The sequence below is a fragment of the Anguilla anguilla genome, chromosome 9 (assembly GCF_013347855.1).
Source record: "Anguilla anguilla isolate fAngAng1 chromosome 9, fAngAng1.pri, whole genome shotgun sequence".
Classification (NCBI taxonomy): Eukaryota; Metazoa; Chordata; class Actinopteri; order Anguilliformes; family Anguillidae; genus Anguilla; species Anguilla anguilla.
The window spans coordinates 34,990,481-35,013,158 of record NC_049209.1 but is presented as its reverse complement, the minus strand read 5'-3'; the positions used below and the strand labels follow the sequence as shown (position 1 = coordinate 35,013,158).

At 43.5% G+C, this 22,678-nt stretch overlaps 1 protein-coding gene across 2 annotated transcripts; it reads right to left on the bottom strand.

Annotated features, from left to right (window-relative positions):
* Positions 1 to 718: 718 nt before the first annotated feature.
* On the bottom strand, positions 719 to 20,857 carry LOC118236335 (lymphocyte cytosolic protein 2-like). Of its 2 annotated transcripts, none has more exons than XM_035434613.1 (21): positions 18,888 to 20,857; positions 15,276 to 15,338; positions 13,116 to 13,162; positions 10,467 to 10,532; positions 10,274 to 10,299; positions 10,097 to 10,137; positions 9,042 to 9,246; positions 8,815 to 8,921; positions 8,625 to 8,691; positions 8,075 to 8,185; positions 6,115 to 6,143; positions 5,602 to 5,618; positions 5,056 to 5,178; positions 4,494 to 4,521; positions 4,299 to 4,311; positions 3,700 to 3,790; positions 3,521 to 3,573; positions 2,962 to 3,071; positions 2,355 to 2,429; positions 2,005 to 2,160; positions 719 to 1,466 (listed from the first exon to the last, which is right to left on the bottom strand). In XM_035434613.1, the coding sequence occupies exons 1-21, from the start codon at positions 18,963 to 18,965 to the stop codon at positions 1,341 to 1,343; spliced, it is 1,632 nt and encodes a 543-aa protein (XP_035290504.1). In that variant the 5' UTR covers positions 18,966 to 20,857; the 3' UTR covers positions 719 to 1,340. The 2 variants fall into 2 exon arrangements, with proteins under 2 accessions (XP_035290504.1, XP_035290505.1); XM_035434614.1 differs by having other exon boundaries at positions 3,700 to 3,787; positions 18,888 to 20,855.
* Positions 20,858 to 22,678: the final 1,821 nt, after the last annotated feature.

Here is a 22,678-nt window from a genome sequence, read left to right as displayed (position 1 = left end):
ATCAGGGGATGATTAGGTAGCAATTTTTTTGCGAGAGCCAGATCTGGGATTTAGCCAGGACACCGGGGAACCCCCTACTCTTTGCGAATAGTGTCATGGGATCTTTAATGACCACACTGAGTCAGAACCTTGGTTTAACGTCTCATCCGAAAGACAGCATCTCCTACTGGGGCATTGGGGTTTATTTAACCAGAGGGAAGATTGCCCCCTGCTGGCCCACCAACACCACTTCCAGCAGCAACTCAGTGGTCTCCCATCCAAGTACTAACCAAGCCCACACCTACTTAGATTCAGCCAGTCGGCAGGAGCAGAGCATGTGGTGGTATGGCTGACTTGCTTCCATGTACTGGTGTGTTGCATACAGGTGTAAAAAAGATCATTTTATTCAGATGGATTACACCTTACAATCAGCCACAGAGTCTTGTCTTAACTACACACTGCAATATTTTAGGCCAAAAAAAGGGTGAATCTGCTTTTATAGACCGGGCTGCTCAACTAATGGCTGCTGAATTTGCAGTCAGTGGTTTGCGACCTGCCACATCTAGACTGCAAAAATCAAAATAGAGGATCTTCCTGACATGATACTTATTCATCTACTTCATTTGATTTAAGTTTCAAAGTTGCTATGGCAACCAGGTGCATTGGGAGTGTATGCATACTTGAAGATTAAGGTTGCCGGTTGCACAGGGAACAGAGGTGGCGAGGAGGCGCATTTCAGAAAATAAGGGCTGAATTTACTGAATTTAAGGACAGAACATGCACAGAAACACAGTTTTATTGAAGAAAACGGTAAGATTCCAGAAATTAGGCTGTGAGAAGCACTATCGGTGTGACCAAAATTTGTAATGCGTCGCCCCTGTTGCATTCAGAGATAATGTGGTGCTACAAAATGGTTGTGATTTACAAACAGCCCCATACAGCAAACTTTGAATGATCCACAGCTCCACACACCTGGGTAGCCAGCTACACAAGCTGTCACAAAATTAACCTGATAAATCAACTTAAGCTAAAAACATAATAATACTTGGTTAAAAAAAACTAAACAAAACATTAAATAATCATAGACTATGACAGGAGGTTAAGGGGTTTGTTTCAGTGCCATGTTTTAAATGAGTGCGCCCCCTCCTGGCATCCTTTGACACCACACCCTGGGCAGCCATCACAGATCTCATATGTTAAAAGGTGGCATGTCCAACAATTCTTAAGTGGGCTTTGTCCTTTTAATAGGGTAAAGGGTTGTCCACGACTCGACCCAGAACAGACATTTCTACATTGTCTCTCCGTGTCTCTTGCCTTTCCTTTTTGTGCAGCTAGGGGGCGGTGTTGGGGGCGGTGTTCGGTCAGTACCCTGCAGGGTGGGTCAGTAGACACTGCCGCTGCTGAGCTGACCGGCGGTCTTTGGCGTCGATCAGCAGAAGCGGCATCTTCATGTGATACTTGATGATGTCATTCACCCCCGGGAAGTTCTGCGCAAATAACACAAGCTGTCTGTCAGGGCAAATTTGAGTCCAGCAAGTCTCATCGTTTTTAAAAATCTACTTTGCGCAATTTGTATGTTGTGTGGTGAGCGATGTTTACTATCCAGATGAATGCTCAATGGCAGGTTTTGAATGAAAGGCTGGCTGTGTTACAAGCATGAAGAGTTTTGAGGTCTGAGTTGTGAAAATATAACACATACTTGTGAAAATAGCGTGAAAGTTGATTTTTTAAAAACTAACATCAACAGCAGGCAAGTGTGAGAATGAGAACTGCTGACCCCCAAAACAGCAGAGCAAAAGCAGTGTGGAAAGTCATAACCTGGTCAGGGCCAAAAGAAGCCTTGTCCTGTAAACCTGTTATTGTAAAAAATGGTGTCAGAGCTCCATCTTGTGTTCATGTTGTGGTAGGGCAGCTCAAAGCTCCTTGTTGATTCGTCTTCCAGGCAGTTAACAGTGTTATACTGAAAGTGACTCATAGCTTCCATAAGCATCCATGAGAATGATGAATAAATTACTGCTAGCATACCTCACTGCTCTTGAAACCTGTGCCCAATAGGAACACGCCTTCGTCACTGTTGTAACGGATCTGAATGTTGTAGACTTTGTCCTGGTACAGAACCATGAGGGTGTAGGGCTGAGTGGGCGAGCCTTTCGAACTGTCCCGCACCAGAAACGTACCATCCTGAAACACGAACCGTTTGAACACTTACAACACATGGGTACATGATCCCTCTCTCTCTCACTCTTTCTCTCGCTCTCTCTCGCTCTTGCGGTCTCTCTCTGTCTCTTACTTGTTCACACAGGCACACACACACACACACTCTCACACAGTCATGTTTAGCTTGTCTACCCACAGTTAGCAGGAGGGGGGCTCACCTGGTTGATATGTCTCAAATTGCCCTCTGCGTCCGCCCGGGTGGCCTGGCCCACGTACCACATCGGGTTCAGGTCCTGCAAAGAGATACACACATGCACACACACACATACACACACACACGCACATGTACACACACACTGAGGGGCCAGCAAAACAACTGTACACTTTGCAAGTGAAAAGCTAAAGGAAGTTTAGTAAGCTCACTCTGTGCTTGTCCCTTGTTATACTGTTTGTGGAGTGAGATTTGTTACTGAGGGTCAGTGTAGTCCAATAGTTCAAGTCATCTTTATAATATTTGTGTGCTTGTGTAATGAAGCGCTGCTACGCACTGTGCTGTAAATTGCCAGCCAATCCCCAAGCACACGGGACGCAGTGAAATTTGATATTTGCTTTTTAATTGTTGCATTGTGTTCTCTGCCAGAGAGCAATCACTAACTTCCCTGCATGTGCAGGCGTGCGTGTGTACTCAAATGCGCATGTGTGTGTGTATGTGTGTGTGTGTGTGTGTGCATGCGTGTGTGTGTGTGTGTGTGTGTGTGCATGCGTGTGTGTGTGTGCGTGTGTGTGTGCGTGTGTGTGTGTGTGTGTGTGTGTGCGTTCGTTTACCTGTTCACTTTCAGGCTGTGGCTCAGGGACTGAAGGTCGCTGGGGTGGAAGGGGGACCCTTGGGCATCTGTCTGCCTGACCTCTCGAGCTGGATCGCTGAACAGTTACACCTGTGGACAATAAAAAATAAAAAATAAATATAATAAATGTATGCATACAGAATAAGAATGGTGTTCAAAAAGAAGAGTGGAGACTCAATACTGAACTCTCTCACCAGTTAACCAGAAACAATCTCACCACATTATTGAAACAATTACCACTGGGATCTTTTAATTAAGTTAGCCAGGGCTGCCCAACCCTGTCCCTAAAGATCTACCATCCTGTACGTTTTCACTCCAACCCCAACAAAGACACCCCATTCAACAGTTAGAGACCTCGCTGCTAATTAGTAGAATCAAGTGTGCCGAATAGGTAATCCCTCTGCACTACTTTGTCTTCTAGGTCAACTCAGGACATTGTGTAATTGAGAACTGATCCTCAGCTGTACTTCCAGGTAAAAGAGAAGTTCAGTCAAATGGAAATAAAAGCGCTGGATTGGCCGGTCACACACAGCACTCACTTGGCTGGAGCCGGGAGGGCAGCGATGAACTGGCTGGACGGTTGGGGGGCAAGCTAGAGAGAACGAGAGAGAGTGGGGAAAGAGAATAAGAGGGGTGAGAAAGAGAAAGAACAGGTTGATCCAAGCAGAAGACAATATTTGCACATTTTTAAAAAAGATTTTGGTAAGCAGGACGTTACCTGTCAAAGGGGGTTGAGGGGACCCCTGGCCGGGGGGGCAAGGTCCTGACAGAGAGAGGGAAGGTGTTGGAGCTGAAGGAGGCACCCTCTGCTGGAAAGGGTGGTGTGGCAGTGGGTAGGGAAGGAGAGACACAGATACCAGGGAGAGTGAGAAAGATCAATGAGAATGCCCACAGCAAGGGGCGTAAATTATTGGGGGATAGGGGGGTTACAACCGTCTCAATATTTTTTCAGAATATATTTCAGAACAGGCCAGATAATCCCTCCCCCCCCCCAATAATATAGCATGATGATGAGAAAAAAAGTTCATATATTAAAGATGGGGATTTTGTGTTGTGATCGTGATATACTGATCAGCAGTCTGAATATTTTCCACTTGCAATTCACCAGAAATGATCATTTCAGAGCTCTGAGGGCGTGCCCCCGGACCCCCCTAGAGGGCTACGATTCTTGGGGTATCTTCATTTAAACCCCCCCAATATTAAACTAAAGTTACAGCCTTGGCACACGGAAAATCTTACTGTTTCGTTTGTTAATGTCTTAGAAGCCAGAAAGGGTGAATTTTGGTAGAAAGCAGCCATTTTCCAAAAGCTACTCACCTTCATCCGGAACCTGTGAGGGACAGAAGAGGAAACCTTAGTGGAAAGGCTCTGCATGTACAGCCATTAGTACAGGTATGTTCACTAAATGTAGCTACAGTAGTCAAATGAGGCCACCACATTATCATAACTCACTCTGTACATGTGATAATTATTATCTTTATTAAAACCAGAATGTGTGTAACATTTACTTACATCATTTCTGTGATCTTGTGAAAATGGTCTGTGGAACAAGAAATATGTTATTTCCTGCATCTAAAGCTGAGAGGTAGCTGTGTGTGTGTGTGTGTATGTGTGAGTATGTATGTGAGTTTGTGTGAGTGTGTGTGTGAGTTTGTGTGAGTGTGTGTGTGGTTCAGACCTGGAGGTAGCTGTGTGTGTGCGTGTGTGTGTGTATATATGTGTGTGTGTGTGTGTGTGTGTATATGTGTGTGTGCGTGTGTGTGTGTGTGGTTCAGACCTGGAGGTAGCTGTGTGTGTGTGTGTGTGTGTGTGTGTGTGTGTGTGTGTGAGTGTGTGTGTGTGTGTGTTTGTGTGTGTGTGTGTGTGTGTGTGTGTGAGTGTGTGTGTGTGTGTGTGTGTATGTGTGTGTGTGTGTGTGTGCGGTTCAGACCTGGAGGTAGCTGTGTGTGTGTGTGTGTGTGTGTGTGTGTGTGCGGTTCAGACCTGGAGGTAGCTGTGTGTGTGTGTGTGTGTGTGTGTGTGTGTGAGTGTGTGTGTGTGTGTGTGTGTGAGTGTGTGTGTGTGCGGTTCAGACCTGGAGGTAGCTGTGTGTTGGCTCACAGAGGACACCCTCCTACTGACTCCAGGTCCTGGAATGGGGGGCTTGTGCAGCCTCTGTGGCTCTGGAGGTTTCTCTATTGCTGGAGGTCTGAAGGCACTGTCATCGCACACCAGATGGATTCAGCCTCACAGCCAGTCCCACAAACTGACTATGTCCCCCCCCCCACCCCCCCCACCCCAGTGTCACCAACCCCCCCCCCCCCAACACACACACACACACACACACACTACATTCATTACACAGATAATCACAACGCCCAGAGCGCACTGTCCTCCCCCTTACACAGAGTCACATAATCACAGTCTGACACTACACAAAAACGAAGGTAAGGGAAATAGGAAAGTGAGTGAGGAAGTGCACATCATTATGAGTGAGAGTGAAGTGTAGGATATAGGAAAGTGAGTAATAAACAATGCTTCCATTAAAATGTAACTCAATGCTAATGGCAAAATGCAGCAGTGGTTAGACTGAAAGTTTGAGCAGAAAGGGCATAAGCAAACACAAAAAGTGCCTTCTTACCCTCTTGGTGGTGTAGTCTGTAGTGCATAAAAAAGGACAGTTGGGGAGAAAAGAGTTAAACCATAATTACTGCACTCAATACATAATGATAACTGAACATTGCTTAGATCCATTTTTTAAAGTGCGGACCCCTCTAACAAATTTAAAAAAAACATGCTGAGGTTCACCTGAATTGGAGAAACTTATCAGAGTAGAATGAAACAATCTACGGCGTGTTCATAGATTTATTTGGACCTTCAGTAGCTCAGTTCCAGCTATAAATATTTTGAAAAACATATTTTCCTGATTTTCTTCGAAAAATTGCAGAAATGTTGATTTGAAAACTCCAGTTCATTTTCAGAAGAGCAGAGCTACTGTGCTGGAGACCACACAAACCAAAACATGAGTGGTGCTGCTTAGCCTGTTAAATAACAGGGGCTACAGGGAGTTGTACTCAATTTGCACAAACTGAGCAGACGGTTAGTGTGAATGGAGAGATTGATAGAAGTATCGATTAAGTGGGCATGAACTCACCCTCTCACCAACACCAAATGGCTTCCTTTCTGTAATCAGAGAGAAAATGTGTCAGCACCAGAGCCTCTCTGAGCCCCTAGCATCACCAGCGCTCAATGTCAGCTGCTCTCTTACAGAGCGGCACTTTCTGCCGCAGCACCAGCGCTCAATGTCAGCTTCTCTCTTACAGAGCGGCACTTTCTGCCGCATCACCAGCGCTCAATGTCAGCTGCTCTCTTACAGAGCGGCACTTTCTGCCGCAGCACCAGCGCTCAATGTTAGCTGCTCTCTTACAGAGCGGCACTTTCTGCCGCATCACCAGCGCTCAATGTCAGCTGCTCTCTTACAGAGCGGCACTTTCTGCCGCATCACCAGCGCTCAATGTCAGCTTCTCTCTTACAGAGCGGCACTTTCTGCCGCAGCACCAGCGCTCAATGTCAGCTGCTCTCTTACAGAGCGGCACTTTCTGCCGCATCACCAGCGCTCAATGTCAGCTTCTCTCTTACAGAGCGGCACTTTCTGCCGCATCACCAGCGCTCAATGTCAGCTGCTCTCTTACAGAGCGGCACTTTCTGCCGCAGCACCAGCGCTCAATGTTAGCTGCTCTCTTACAGAGCGGCACTTTCTGCCGCATCACCAGCGCTCAATGTCAGCTGCTCTCTTACAGAGCGGCACTTTCTGCCGCAGCACCAGCGCTCAATGTCAGCTGCTCTCTTACAGAGCGGCACTTTCTGCCGCAGCACCAGCGCTCAATGTCAGCTGCTCTCTTACAGAGCGGCACTTTCTGCCGCAGCACCAACGCTCAATGTCAGCTGCTCTCTTACAGAGCGGCACTTTCTGCCGCAGCACCAACGCTCAATGTCAGCTGCTCTCTTACAGAGCGGCACTTTCTGCCGCAGCACCAGCCGCTCGGCTCAGGGAACGCGACGCGAGGTCTGCCACCGCAGAAAGCCTCTACGCATCCAGGTGCCGCTTCACTGCAAAGCCTCTACGCATCCAGGTGCCGCTTCACTGCAAAGCCTCTACGCATCCAGGTGCCGCTTCACTGCAAAGCCTCTACGCATCCAGGTGCCGCTTCACTGAAAAGCCTCTACGCATCCAGGTGCCGCTTCACTGAAAAGCCTCTACGCATCCAGGTGCCGCTTCACTGCAAAGCCTCTACGCATCCAGGTGCCGCTTCACTGCAAAGCCTCTACGCATCCAGGTGCCGCTTCACTGCAAAGCCCCGTCATGAGGGCAAAATGTTAAACGAGGGTTTTGTCTGGGTTCTTGACTTGATCGAAAGTGGTTTTTCAAATTTGTTTATAATGTAATCTGGCAGAAACACATGCTACGAACTGCTAGCCCTTTAGTTCTCCTTTTCAGGAACTTGCACGAATGTTAAAATAGAATTATCATTTGCCAACAGATGTCATTACAGCTGAATCACTGTCAGGATGCAGTATGCGCATGGTAGGCAGGAAGGAACTCTTTTCTTTCTGCCGTCAGTCACACGAACGGTCCTGTCATGTGGATTTTTTACTTTCAGAGAACCTTCAAAGCGATACTTATGATGGTTTTTAGGAAGAATCCATCAGAATCAGCTGGACTTCAGGCAACATTAGTCAGATTTGCGTGTGTGTCTGGGAGAATGCGTGCATTTGTACATGTGTGTTTTTGTGCATTTTGCGTGTGCATGCATACACTTGATGAACAGGTGGAATCAGCTTGACTTAAAGCAGGGCTTTTACTTTTTGAACCTGGATTTTTCACCTCTGATATTATGATACTTATGTTACCGATATTTGGATGGGGGGTGAGGACGAGGTGTGATGATATGTAGGCAGGGAAGGTATGGGGAGGGGGATGGGGGGCGGTGAGGACGAGATGTGATGATATGTAGGCAGGAAAGGTTTGGGGGGTGGAGGGGGTCTGAAGCTGGATTCTCCACCTCTGATCTGCAAGCATGTTTGTGTCACATGGGTGACGGCAGCCTAGCTACCTGCCAGGGGGGATTCTCTCTCTGGGGGAGCGGGCAGGCAAGGCAGCCCCCGTTCCAGGGTGGTGGGCTTCTTCCTGCGATCCACCTGGGGGGCAGAAGGGCCCGGGGCAGCTAGGCGAGAGAGAGAGAGAGAGAGAGAGAGAGAAATGGGGGAGAGAGAGAGAGTTAGGTTTTAGAGTAAAATTGTTTGGTTCAATTTATGTTCATGCTCCGTCTTTCTGTATTTCTATATGTTCTCTTTGGCAATGTTTACTAATGTATTTCATGCCAATAAAGCATTTTGAATTTGAATTTGAGAGAGACAGAGAGAGAGATGGGGAGAGCGATAGAGAGAGCGAGAGAATGAGAGCAAAAGAGAGAAATGGGGGAGAGAGAAAGAGAGAGAGAGAGCGAAAGATGGGGAGATTAAGAGAGAGTTTTTACAGTAGAGTATAATGGGAGCAATAGAAATGGTAACAGTGAGCCAGAGAACACAGTAAAGGAGTAGTTATTGCATTACTCAGGGCCAAAGAATCAAGAGAATCTCATTCAGAAAAACATCGAGACCTACGCTGGTTTGGTAGCCGGAAGGGTCGCTGTGGAGACTGTTCTCGTCTGGGAGGGTGGGGCCCGGGCAGCTGTAGAAAGGGGGAGGGGGTTGGTTGGTGGAAGGAGGAGATGGAGATGTATTGTACATTATGAAGGTACGGTGAGAGAGGAGGGGTTGGGGGGAAAAAGACGGAGAGAGAGATCACACTCACGGTCGAGCGGAGATTGACTTGGGGGGGTCCGGGTCCTGGTCGCTGGGGGGGGACGGGTGGTTGGTTGTTGGGCACCTTCACTGACACCCCACGATTCCGAGTATTATCTACACACGTTCGCACACACACGCACACACACACACACACACACAGAAAAACACACTGAAACATGAACACTATCTATCTATCTATCTCTCTATCTATCCCCCATGACGCAATCACGCTACCTATGTAGTCACTGTCCCCCAGGGGCTTGGCGGGGCATATCTGGCGGGGCAGTTCGTCGGGGGGCTCCGACGGCGGGGGCTCGTAGTCGTTGTCACTGTCCCCACCTCCCTGTTGGGGGTCCTCCTCGGCCGGGGACTCGTAGTCCCCCCCGCTGCCCTCGCCACCGCCGGAGTCCGGACTCTCGTAGTCGTCGTCGCTTTGATCCTGGAGAATTTTTAAAAAAATAAAACAACAGCATGGCATTCAGCCCGAACTGCTTCAGCTCATATGAGCCTAATTAGCTTAGTCTCCTAAAATTTAATTAGCTAAAAGAAATGGTTCTTGCCCTCTCCACCTCAGCCGATGTGTGGTGAGCCAAAATGGCTGCCGTGCGTCACCTAGGCTGGTGCTACACAATAGTGGTGGTTGAGGCGACTTTGCCCCAATCACTGTAAAGCGCTTTTTGAGTGTGAGACGCTGTATAAATGCTGTATAAATGCAATTTATTATTATTATTATTATTATTATTATTATTTAACTAAAAACATATATAATTTATATTTTAAATCATGTTGAGTTTTTGAGTTTGATTCGATAAATGCCTAAATCAGAGGTCTGCAACCCTGGTTCTGTAGATGCACAAGGCATCCTGGTTTTTATTTTCACATTAAAATCAGCAGCAAATTCAGTCTCTGGAAACCAGAGAAATTAGTGGCTTAATTGATTTTAATTGATCAACTAAGCGCTGAATGACAATGGCTCTCTAGGACCAGGGCTGGGCACCCCAGCAGTCCCTGTGGCTCTCCAGTATGTTTTCAGATGTTAAAGTCAAAAGTATTTTTCTCTTTAAGATTAATTGGCTCGAATGTGGATATCGTGTGAAGTTCTGAAAGCAGAACTATCACTAAATTTTCAGGAACAACTCAATGAAATATCTGTGCAGTAATTTTACTCATTCAAACAGACTACTTCGCCTTTGTGACACCCATGGACACTGGTTATGACCATGAGAGGACATAAGATGTGACAAACCAAGGCGGGTGACAGATTTAACAGACACGACAGACTGACTCACAAACTCTTCCGAATCCCAGCCAACATCCTCTGGAACAGCGACTATAAATAGACAGAAGTGCAAAATGAAGCCCGTTGTTCCATCTCGGAACAGACCCACATTTACATTCCATCCAGTCAGTAGTTCCTTGATGACCATTCGTCTACAATGGCAGTATGAAAATGCAAGCTACTGTACCTGGTTCTGGGTACTTCTGCACCGTTCTGTTGAAGAAGCAGAAAACCACAGCCTTTATCATACACTCAGATCAAATTTTACATTTGTGGCTTTGTACTCAAGTGATTTGCACTGAAATTGTTAGGTCATGGAATAATTAACAATATTGATAATATGCGAGCACTGTCTGTTTTTTCTTCATAGTTCAGTTTACCTTTTTGGAAAGAATCCCCTCTTTTCTTCTTTCTTATTAATTTCCTTGCAGATTTTAGAGATGAGCCTACAGCAAGGAAAGCAAATATGTGTTATATAATGCTTTATGAGAGTCATACATTTGTATGCTGTGTGTTAGTGCCTGTTTAGAAGCTCCTCCCTCTATTTACTAACAAAATATGTCATAGTAAAGTTTATGCCATTCATGCAAAAGTTAAAGCTAAAAATACAAGTACAAATGTATTTGAATATATATCTGAATTCCAAATTCTGGGACACAGCATGTATTAGATACAGCCTATGTTATTGCTACTGCAATGTATGTAGATTTATAAATAAATCGTATTTTTTCCCCACTGATGTTATAAAATGTTTCATGTAGGTAACTGTAATTTCTGTTTGAAAGTAGCCGCATTTTCAAGCGTCTTTCGTGCATGCAATGCATTTTGACATGTAAGTTTACATTTCAAAAATTTTAAATGTCATATTTTGCAATAGCATGTAATTCATAACTTTTTCACGGGGGTTCATGCTACCAGTAGCATTAGATTGTTTTGATCAGGTGTTCATAGCATATCACATGTTCGCTGTCAAGAGTCATGATTGGTGAGTTAGGATTGTCTATAGCCTTGGATTTCTGCTCTGACAGGATGTGGTAAAAACGTACCAGAACTGCCCTGTTTTGTATGCACCCCCTCTCCACATTTCTCTCTCTCGCGCTCGCTCTTTCTAAAATTAGCTTACAGAACCTCACCGTTGAAACATACCCTTTCATTCCTACACATGTACATCTGAGGATTAGCATTTGTTTAGTCTCTCAGTCTTTGTTTTTAGATTGTTTTTCAAGATTACATTTTTTTTCCACGATTACATGAAACATTGTATTGCAAACAAGCAGGGCCATAGCTGCGCACAAACCATGTTAAATGTATACACATTCAATCCCGGGCTTTACAAATACAGACGGGGTATAGTGTGAAATTGCAACCATGGTTTTGGGCTTGTGGTCACTGCTGCAACAAATTAGCAACACTTTACAATTAGGTCCCATGAATTAGAATTAACTAATGTAGTTGGTAATATGAATTAGTGGTGTATAAATACATTAATTAAGCATTAAACATCTAGTTAGTAATTAACAAATTAACTAATCTATTAGTTACATGATTATTTATATATTATCAAAACATAAGTTAAACTTATCATTACTTAACCATTAACAAATACATGAACTGTTTTTGTAATCCCAACATGCACTGACATTAACTAATGTGGTTGTTAACATGAATTAATGATATACAAATACTTAAACAAAGCTTTACAGATGAATTTTTAATTAATGTGACCTTATTGTAAAGTGTTACCATTAAATCTTCCAGGTTCCCTCACTTTAGCTCTAAAGCATCACTGATCACTTGTGGCCCCTGCTTCATACTCTAGGGTTATATTCAAAGAGCCAGATCCATTGCAAGGCACACACACACACACAAACACACACACACACCGTTCACTCATAGACACATAACAACAGGCAATTAAATCCACCAATCTGCCTAACCTGGGTGGAAACCCACAGGAACAAAGGGAGTACAAGCGAATCCCACACACATAGACCCACAGCTGGGATTCGAACCCGGGACCTTTTTGCTGTTAGGCAACACTGCAATACATTGCATCACAGTGCCCCCCCGAGAAAGTTCGTCGGCCGCCCCATACCATCTTCACCTTCTATAGATTTTAGCAGAAGAGGCTCAGATTTCAAATGCCAGTATTGACTGGCGGAATTCTCATGCTATTCAACTTTGCACTGACAAAGTTACTTAGATAAGTGCATGAACTGTAATCGACTTTTAAAGGATAACACCACTAATTTTAATTTCTTTCAGCATCGTTTACATGTGCTATGAATACTCAATACACTCAATTTATCCAACAAGCAATTATTGTCCATCTAGCCAACGGCAATATACCGGAAGCCACAGAACTCCAATGTACCTATCCAAAAAAGTATTTGAGTAAGTTAAAGAGACGTACAGTTGCTTTGGTCAGTATAGTTCACCATTACAAAGAACCTGGCCATGGTACTTTTTACTGAAACAACTTCATAAAATGACAACAATTGCTTTTATGATAAGGGGAAAGCAGCTCAGTGCAGCACCAAAATACTAAAAATAGTTATTTTAAAACAAACAATTTTCTCTGTTTTTAAGTACATTTGATAAAAACTACATTGGTGATGTTTTATGTGATAACAGGTTGCATTTCCTGAAAATGAAAATATGTCTTTCTGAGCTGTATTTAATGACTTCAGTGCACAACTGAAATTAATGGCCCTCCAAAACTATGGCAGCAGTGTTTGTTTGGCAAATTTGTTATTTTTTCAATATACTTAAGGCCTTTGAATTTGACATCCAAAGGTGAATATTGGTAAAACACATATGCATGGAAATACCATGAAATAAAATCTGATTGTCTATGCTTTTGTCTTATATGAATCTTTTGATCTCTTAAATGCCTTAAGTATACAGCAAAAATAACGCAATTCACTCTACAGTTACCATACTATGGAGACCGCTGTGTCAGTGACACCTTATTGCATTTGACGTTCCTGATGCACTGTTGTTACCAAGGAATATTGAGTGTGACTCACGGGGTGTGGATTTTGGGAAATTTCTGAACGTCGTTGTCCGTCATGCTCTGGAAAGAAAGGAGAAGAGCGTGCTGTTTAGCGCCTGCATTCCTGCCCACGAGCATCTCAGGAAGAGTCACACACACCACACAGTTTATTATAAAATAAGAATGGATTTTTTTCAAATGTTAAGTCCCTCACTCTCTCTTCCTCACAGCCCCACCCTTCCTTCCTTACTTTCTTTCTTTCCGGCAGTCATTAATATTAAACAAATTTCTGAGACGATACTAGTTGTCTTGCCAAGTAGCACAAGTCAACTGGCACGCTACGAAAACCAACCTGTCCTTTGCCTTGCTTCTCTCTCTCTTTCAATTTCAATTGCAATTTCAAAGTGCTTTATTGGCATGACAAATATAGGCACTTGTGTTGCCAAAGCAGTGGTTACAACATACAACTATATACAATGAATCCGAGAATGTGAATTTGTTATATAAAAAATATAAAAAATATATACAGAAATATCAGTAAGTGATGTTAGGTGTGTGTGTGTGTCTGTCTGACTATCAGTGTGTTGTGTGCATGAGTGAATATGTGCTTGTACGCGTGTATGCTGTGTGTAAATGTGTGCATGAGGTGGTCACACATTGTCCCTCAGAGAATGGCAAGAGAACACAAATTGTGCTGCTAGTATGCAGCAACCTTTTTCTTCTCCTAATAGGAAGGGTAATCTATCGTCATTGGGTATATCATCGAATTGTGGACATTTCTGGATCATTTTTTGGTAGAATTTTTGGCGAATTTGGTCACATTTGATGCATTCCATCAGGAAGTGTTTTTCTGTTTCAATTTTCTCTCTGTCTGTCTGTCTGTCTGTCTGTCAGTCTCTCTCTCTCTCTCTCTCCCTCCCTCCCCCTCTTGCTCTTTTTCTCTCTCTCTCTGTGGAGATGAGCAGGAACTGTTTAGGGTGGGGGAGGGGGGGGAGGGTGTGTTGGTTAGGGTTAGCACTTCCTCAGTGACTGGCTACCCAAAGCATCATGGGTCTGGCCACGATTCATTGTGCTTCCTATTTGTGGCATTCTGACTTGCATGCTACACCATCGAGAGTCCTGATTGGTTCAGAACATTCTGTCTGCCAGCACAACTAAAGCCAAATACCACTCATGTTATGAATTACTATTATTACTGTTACTTCATTCCAATGAAAGTAATTATTTACAAGACTTTCTATATGGCTGTACACTGATACTATACAATCATACTGTAAGAATTTACAGTGTTTTACATGTAGGCCTATACCTTTCCAAAACCGTGACCTATTTCAAACTGTATATTCAACCTGTTGAATGATTTTCTTTTAATATTTTTTTAAATGTTGAAAAAGCCTATTGAATTTAAGTTAGAATACACAGTCATTTTCAGATGTTGCTCCTCATTTTGGTCATTGATACCATGCATAATTAGCTTAACTGGAATCATGAGTCCTTTACAATGCCCACCACCACGTCCAATCAGCTCTGATTACACTTTTTGCAGAACAAACCCAGTGAAGTGTGTTTACTCACACTTGGCAAATAGAATAGTAAAATGTGTTCAAAATGTGCTACATAAGCAAAGTTTATTATTATTATTATTATTATTATTATTATTATTATTATTATTATTATAAGATGAGTCCTGATTTGTGTGATTTTAAAGCCGGAGGGTGTCATGGAAACTATTTTAACCTCAGTTCTTTCCGTGAATTCACATTTACTGTAGAAGTGGGGGGGGGGATGTCAGCCAACAGCAACAGTGAAAACAATACAATTTTCACAATTTTTTGGCTGGATACAAAAAAGAGCGCACAACACTGTGAGGTATCTGAAGGTGTACAGTAGCTTGTCTGAAATAAGTGCCTTAGCAGGTGTCATTCACAAATTCAATTCAATCAACTATTTATTTTGTATAGCACAGAACTGTCACAAAGACACTTTATAGAGAAACAGAAGGAAATTGGGCAGAAAACCAGGCCTGAATCCCCAAAAAAGCAAAGCAAGCGAGGTAAAAACTCCCCAGTGGAGGACAAAAAAATTCACCTGGGAACAAACCTGGCAACAGAAGCAGAGTCCATCCCGCACTGGCCATCTCAGATTAAAGTTAAGGTTAAAGTGGATGATAACAATGACAGAGACGTCAACTCACCAGGAACCTTCGCCCATTCATTCCGCACTTCATGATGACCTTGTCACAGCCACCCAGGTCCATCTGGAAACATAAGGTGAATGTGATGTGCTGGATGCAAGCTGTTGGGTGCTGTTTGTCAAGCAGTAGGAGAACCTTTACAAGAACCTGTCTGTGGTGCGGTCAAGACAGCAGAAGACACTCTTTATTGACTTATTAGTTCATTTATTAGTTTATTCTAATCTCTGAGTATATCATTTGACTGGCACTTCCTTTCAAACGACCATCTCATTTTTTTTCCGAATTTTTACGTCAGTGTTCTAAAACTTCATTGCTGTCAGTTACCAGTAGTGATTGTTCCATCAGCATTAGAATGTTCAGTTAAGTACATACTAATCACATGGTTAAAGGATTAACCAAAGAGTTATCATTTCAAGCAACTGAGTGCTTTGGGCCAACAGCCAGTTGAAATTAATCCAAATACTGTTACCTTTCTCTGTAAGGGCTTGAGCAGAAACCAACAGGAGCCATATTTTAAATTGTAATTACAACTATAATCCCTAAGCAATGCCAAAATATCTAACATTGATTACATTAACATTAACATATTACATTAAGTTATTGAAATATACCCCTCTCTCTCTCTTTTCTCTATCTATTCTCTCTTTTCTGCCTGTGGTTAGTTTGTTAATTGTTTTTCTCTTTATGTTGCTTGTATATTATTTTTATTTTGAAGAACAGTAATTTCTGTGGTTGAACAATGTCCCAATAAAATGAGTTTTTAAGTCTCAAATCTCTCTCTCTCTCTCTCTCTCTCTCTCTCTCTCGCACACACACACACACACATACAAGCTTTGCTGTGGAAATTGCCCCCCTTCTGTGTCTTCCCTGGACATGAAGCATGGCACGAAGGTATAACACCTGGTCCACGTGCAGGTTCTGGTTCATGATCAGACACAAGTAGATCCAGTCCACCACCTCAGTGTTGAGACTGGATGCAACTTGCAAAATTCCAAGACAACTGATTGTAAACGTTCTAAAACTGCACTTGGGGATTTGACAAGGTGGGTTTTTTGAGACCCCAGGCAACGACTTCAGTTGCTCTGCAACTAACCAGTTCACACCGCTGCAATTTTCTCTGCAACATTCTAAAACCGTTTCGTCTCGTTGCGAATCATTGATCTGAACTTAGCCTTAGACTCCCAGCTACAGCAGGAGCAGCTCTGTCCATCTGCAGTGGGTCATAACAGCACAAGTGCCCACCCGGGGGGAACGTCCAGCTTGATTCCAGCCTGGTTTTAAACTGGTCTGGCCTGGGTTTAAGCTGGTCTGGCCTGGTTTTAAGCTGGTCTGGCCTGGGTTTAAGCTGGTCTGGCCTGGTTTTAAGCAGGACCAGCCTGGTTTTAAGCTGGTCTAGCCTGGGTTTAAGCTGGACCAGCCTGGTTTTAAGCTGCGTTAAACTGGTTGTAATATGCGTTCTAAGGTTAAAAAAGAACTAAGGGTACCAAAAGGCTCTATGAAAGGCAAAATGTAGATGATGCTAAAAGTAATCCTAAATGTTTCTTTCAATACTGCAATAGGAAAAGAAAAGTTAAAGAGGAAGTTAAGGGCATTAAAAATAATGAAGGAGCACTTCTTTCTAAAAATAAGGATATTGCTGACGCCCCAAATCGCTACTTTGTTGAGAGTTTCACCAGAGAAGAGGTTACTAATTGGCCGGAGGGCGTATTCAATACTCAGATACTCAGACTTGGTATGTCTTGGCAGATAGGGGATATAGAAGTATTAGATAAATTACATAAACTAAAGACAAATAAAGCAGCAGACCCTGATGGCATATACCCAAGGGTACTAAAGGAGTTAAGGGAGATCATTTTTAAACCACTGGCAAGTATGTTTAGTCTTTAGAAACTGGAGAAATACTGAATGACTGGAAACAGGGTATTGTAATACCAATATATAAGAAAGGGGACTGTACTGATCCAGGAAACTTTTTAACTTGCATCACATGCAAAATACTTGAATCGATCATTAGAGACAAACTAGAATTATTTCTTGAAAATAACAACATCCTAAGGGATAGCCAACATGGTTTCTGCAAGGGAAGGTCATGCCTGACAAACCTTCTGACATTCTTTGAGGAAGCTACCAAGTGTCTGGATGGGGGCAAGGCTTATGATATTATATACTTAGATTTCCAAAAGACATTTGATAAGGTGCCACATGACAAACTCATTATCAAAATGAGGACAGTAGGAATTACAGGAGGCATTTCAGAGTGGGTTCGGAACTGGTTACGGGATAGAACACAAAGGGTAGTAGTAGGAGGGATATTATCTGAGCAGGGTATTGTGGGAAGTGGAGTTCCACTGGGATCGGTGCTGGGTCCACTGCTCTTCCTCATTTACATAAATGACCTTGGACATTGAAAGTACACTGGTTAAATTTGCAGATGATACAAAACTGGGAGGTTTAGCCAACAGTTTGGAATCTACTAAAGTAATCCAAGAAGATTTAAACATAATCCAGAAGTGGGCAGAAACCTGGCAAATGAAATTCAATATATCTAAATGTAAAGTTCTACATGTGGGGAATAAAAACATAGGGCAGGATTACTTTATGGGTGGTACAAAATTAGAATGTGCACATGTAGAAAAAGACTTGGGAGTAATAGTTGATCAAAGCCTTTCAGAGTCTGGTCAATGTGCTGTAGCAGTAAAAAAAAAGCCAACAGGATGCTGGGATACATAGCCAGGAGTATTGAGTATACATCTAAGGAAATCATATTCACCCTATACAATACCCTTGTCAGACCACACTTAGAGTATTGAGTGCAGTTCTGGGGACCGTACTACAAGAAAGATATAGAGGCGCTGGAAAAGGTCCGAAGACGGACAACCGGATTGATTCCGGGTATAAAAGATAAGTGTTATGAGGAAAGGCTTGAGATGCTTGGACTTTTCAAGCTTAGTAAAAGGAGACTTAGGGGTGATTTGATTGAGGCTTTTACATTTATTAAGGGGATTAACAAAGTGAACTACAGGAAATTCAGTCAGCAGAACGAGGGGACATAAATGAAAACTGGCATAGGGTAAATTTCACACAGACGTTAGGCAATATTTTTTCACACAGAGAGTGGTCAATGTGTGGAATAGCTTGCCTGGACATGTAGTGGAGGCAGAAACACTGGGGGTATTCAAGGCCCGGCTTGATACAGTGCCAGATACTATTTCGCTTTTAGGCAAACTAAGCATTAAGTACAGTTTAGTGGTAGGAATAGACACGTGTTGGGCTGAATGGCCTGTTCTCGTCTTACGTTATATTATGTTATGTTATGTTATGTTAAGCTGGACCAGCCTGGTTTTAAGCTGGTCTGGTCAAGCTTGCACCATGATGATTGAGATAGCTACCATGCTGGCAAGATCATGCCCAGCTGATGAGCCAGCTTGGTATGGACAACAAACTGTCACCAAATTCCAGATGATATCTAGCTGGAGCAGAAACTGGTCTCAACTGGATTCCATTTTAGGCTGGTAGCTATGATTTCCACCAGGGGGGAGCTGAGACAGACCCAGCAAAGAGACCTTGACAGGGGGAAAAAAACAAAAACAGAAGATGCCTCATAACCCTTACCTTCCTCAGGTAGTCTGCCAGCTGTGGAGGGTTCCAGCTCATCACCTCCGCCTTGGATGGCACGCTGTCGAAGCTCATGTTGCTCCCTGGTCGTTCTCCGCTCGAGCCCGACAGAGAAGGCCCCCGCGTGGGGAGAAAAAAAAGAGGGAGAGACGAAAAGGAAACGTACCGCGGCGAAAGCTAAAGAGTGCCTGGCAGTGGCGGCGCTCTCTCTGCTCATTTACTCCCGCCTGGTCGCGCTCGACACCAAGGCCTCGAAGAAAATGGCTCCCCGTGCCCGGCCGCTATGCTCCCCAGTCTGCTCTCGATCCCGCTGCGAGCTAAGGAAGTGCGGGGCCCAGCTGGCGTTCGCGGTAAGGAGACGAGAGGAGGGGCTTTAGGTCCGTGCGCCACAGAGGCTAGGATGATGTTACGCCACCGCGGGCATTGAAAACGACCGAGTGGTGATGACGAAAAGGGAGAGGCGGCTTGCTGATAGCTAGCAGCGCTAAATGCTTCCTCTTGCTAAATCACGTCTGGTGCGAAGGTACGGGGGCCCCCTGAAAGCAAGGCGAGGCGGTCAGGAACGCTTCCAGAAAAACGGGCCGGGATAATCCAAGTCCTGAAAGTGCACCCCAACCTCCCTCCCACCCTCCTCGATACCCCCCTAATCCACTGACAAACAAAAAAATAAACAACGTGAAAATGAAAAATTCGTTCAGAAGGCAAGAAAGTAAGACAAGGCACAGGCCACCGAGCGCTCTGAAGAGACTGAGAAAAAGAAAAAAAGAACAACCAAAATAAAATAACTTCCTCCTGCGCTTCCTGTTCACCACTGCAGAGCCAAAAAGGGGAAGTACAGTGGCTGTGAGCAGAAATCACATTAAACGCCATGAGTGTCGTTGCTGAGCACGGAGACTCACAAAATTTCCAAAAGATTCCATCTACACTGAAACTCATGCTTCTTACCGTTGACATAATACAGGCCACCTGTACCTACAGAAGGCCATCGGGCCCTGATCATCTTTCAAAGAAAAACGTTTTTGTATTTTGCTGCTTGTGCATGTTTATCTTTTGAAGACTGGGCGAGTCCTGTTCTGTCGCCTGTACAAGACACGAGTCTCTCGTCCAAACCTCAAGAACCACATGTTCACATGTCCACTGTGCCAAAACCTCCACTACAAGGGGCGTTCAATAATAATAAAATGAGTAATATATTTGAAAATATTTTCACTGCAATATGTTCTTGCCATCCAAGACACTTGTATGAACTGCACAGCAGTGCAGCGAACAGCAATACGATACCCTCCCCCATGACCCTGACCAGGTATAAGTGCTTTAGAAAACGGATGCATGGTTGGATGTTTCACTCACACAGAATAAAAGAATGGACAGGGGCAGATCAGCTTAACACGTTCAAGACAAGGCTTTTCGTCCTTACGACCTGTCTCAGGGAGAATACCCAGCATGCACAATATTTCTTTGACTGCGACTGACAAGAGTAGAATCATTTAGTTTTTTGAATGTTTTACCCAGAGGTTCCCAAAGCCCAAATGAATGTTCACAATTTTGCATGCCCCCAACATCCCACCCACGCACATACTTCCTGCCTAACAGCACCCTTTAGCTGTGACTATACTGGCGATATCCCACCAGCCCCTCGAGCCTCACTGCTTTATTATAGCTGGATCGTTCTGATGTTCTACATGCAGTGGCCTACATTCACACATTTTCAAGAGACAAAAAAATTACCCTTTTCTCCCAAAATGTTCAGGTGTCCCCACATGGGGTTGTGACTCACAGTTTAGGACCTCTGGTGTGATCGTTTCCTCTGTTCTCCCTCTTGGATTTACTAGATTTACTCGGATTGAGTTTACTGTCCTTACAACCAAACGTCTCTATTATTTTATCAATTGTATTCTTTACCGTCTTCACAATGTGTCTTATCCAGATTTCCCTGTGAAGTGGCCTTTGTAAATGTATTATTATTATTATTATTATTATTATTATTATTATTATTACTATTACTGGATTTGTTAGCAGTCCAACACAGATGTTTTCATATTATAACAGTCGTGACCGTCAGGTCACTTGCACTTGGAAGATAATTCCAATACAGTTGTGCCCCCACAAAATTGCAATGAGTACAGAAACCTGACAGCCAGATCTGAAACTCGGCAGTTGATTGATACTCCCACAGAGACAAAATCTTTCCTTTTCTTCAGCCTAGTGGTGTCTCCTCACCTGTAGAAAAAGGTACGGCTGGCTAAAAATGGGAGATTGACTTTGTGCTAAGAGGGCCCCAGTGTAGCACTTAGAGAGAATGTTGTATTTGTGTTCAAACCACAGCAAGATCACATGAAGAGTTACAGCCAGTTCGCTTTGGTTTCACACACTGCAGAATGTAAAAGCTGAACTTCGAGCCCTCTCATACGCCCTGTCCAAATTTACTTTGTTACGTTATTTCTGTGGCCTATTCTGGTCACAAGCTGTTTGAGGGTTATCTAGGGTCACATAAAACAAGAATACAGGCCAGATTTAAAATGGTGACTGTTTATGAACACAATTCAGTTCATGTAATTTAAATGGTAAATGGACTGCATTTATATAGCGCTTTTATCCAAAGCACTTTACAATTGATGCCTCTCATTCGCCAGAGCAGTTAGGGGTTAGGTGTCTTGCTCAAGGACACTTTGACATGCCCAGGGCGGGGTTTGAACCGGCAACCCTCCGACTGCCAGACAATCGTTCTTACCTCCTGAGCTATGTCGCCCCATTTATTTAATCTGATCAATAAAGTTTTGAGTATGCCAATGTTCTAGTATGGTAATCAATGGGAAGTTAATACAGTACTACGTTTTTTTTCACATTGTTTAAATTTTGCCAGTGAGTCTTCTGCTGTTGATTTATTTTGAGCCAATGGGCAAGTCTCTTGTTTAATCAAAGTGTGTGTTTTGATCATGGCTGATGAGGCACTATTTTGGTAGGGGGACACAGATTACATATATATTAACTGCAATTTTTGTGTATTTGGATGAAACTGATGCATAAAATGCTTGTGATAACAACAAAGTATGTTCAATATGTGTTAAGTAAAGGGGTGCAATATGATGCAAATGATCTCAGCAAATGTGTCAAGCAATACATGTTGTCATAAATATAAATTATAACCCCATTTTAGGTCATCTCAATACTTCAGCCCATTAGAGAGAGGTAGCAATTTGAGTAAAAATAAATAGATTATAATGTACAGTATGTGTTGGCATTCATATTACATAAGGAGGGAGGTAATGCATTAAACATGCTTTCTCTTGCATTTGGGGTATTTTTTCATATTGTCTCAAAGATAAATAGATATGCATAGATGGTGCATAATTACAGTTGAGCGAAAGTGGAATTATTTTGCATGGGGACCTAAATTACACATTTTTGAACTCCCACAGCGGGAAAGTTTATGACATCATGTACCGCGAAATGCACTGCCTCCACGGCAACTGCCTCTGGTTGCCACAACAACAACAAAAGAGAGAAACTTAATAAATCATGATCAGTTGAGAGGCTGGTAACTAGCTAGCTGTCCTACTGCTACAAATGAACTTGAGAAACATTTAGTGAAGTGAAGGAGTTTAAAGTTTAAAAATAGTACTTTTTTGATGGCAGTGTTGTCACGGGAACGCACAAGCTTCCTGGCACACGCCCACACGCAGCACGAAGGCCTGCAGGTTTGCTGCTTGAGCTTGCATGGTGGTACAGCGCAGAGAGACATCTCTGCACAGCTGAAGAGTTTCCACTTCCTGGAGACTGTTGCCGTA

Coding starts and splice junctions, on each gene's coding strand:
- LOC118236335 (XM_035434613.1), bottom strand. CDS start 18,965: ATGAGCTTCGACAGCGTGCCATCCAAGGCGGAGGTGATGAGCTGGAAC. Junction 15,339..18,887: donor TGGCAGACTACCTGAGGAAG/GTAAGGGTTATG, acceptor TTATGTTTCCAG/ATGGACCTGGGTGGCTGTGA. Junction 6,144..8,074: donor GAGAGAATCCCCCCTGGCAG/GTAGCTAGGCTG, acceptor CTCTGATTACAG/AAAGGAAGCCATTTGGTGTT.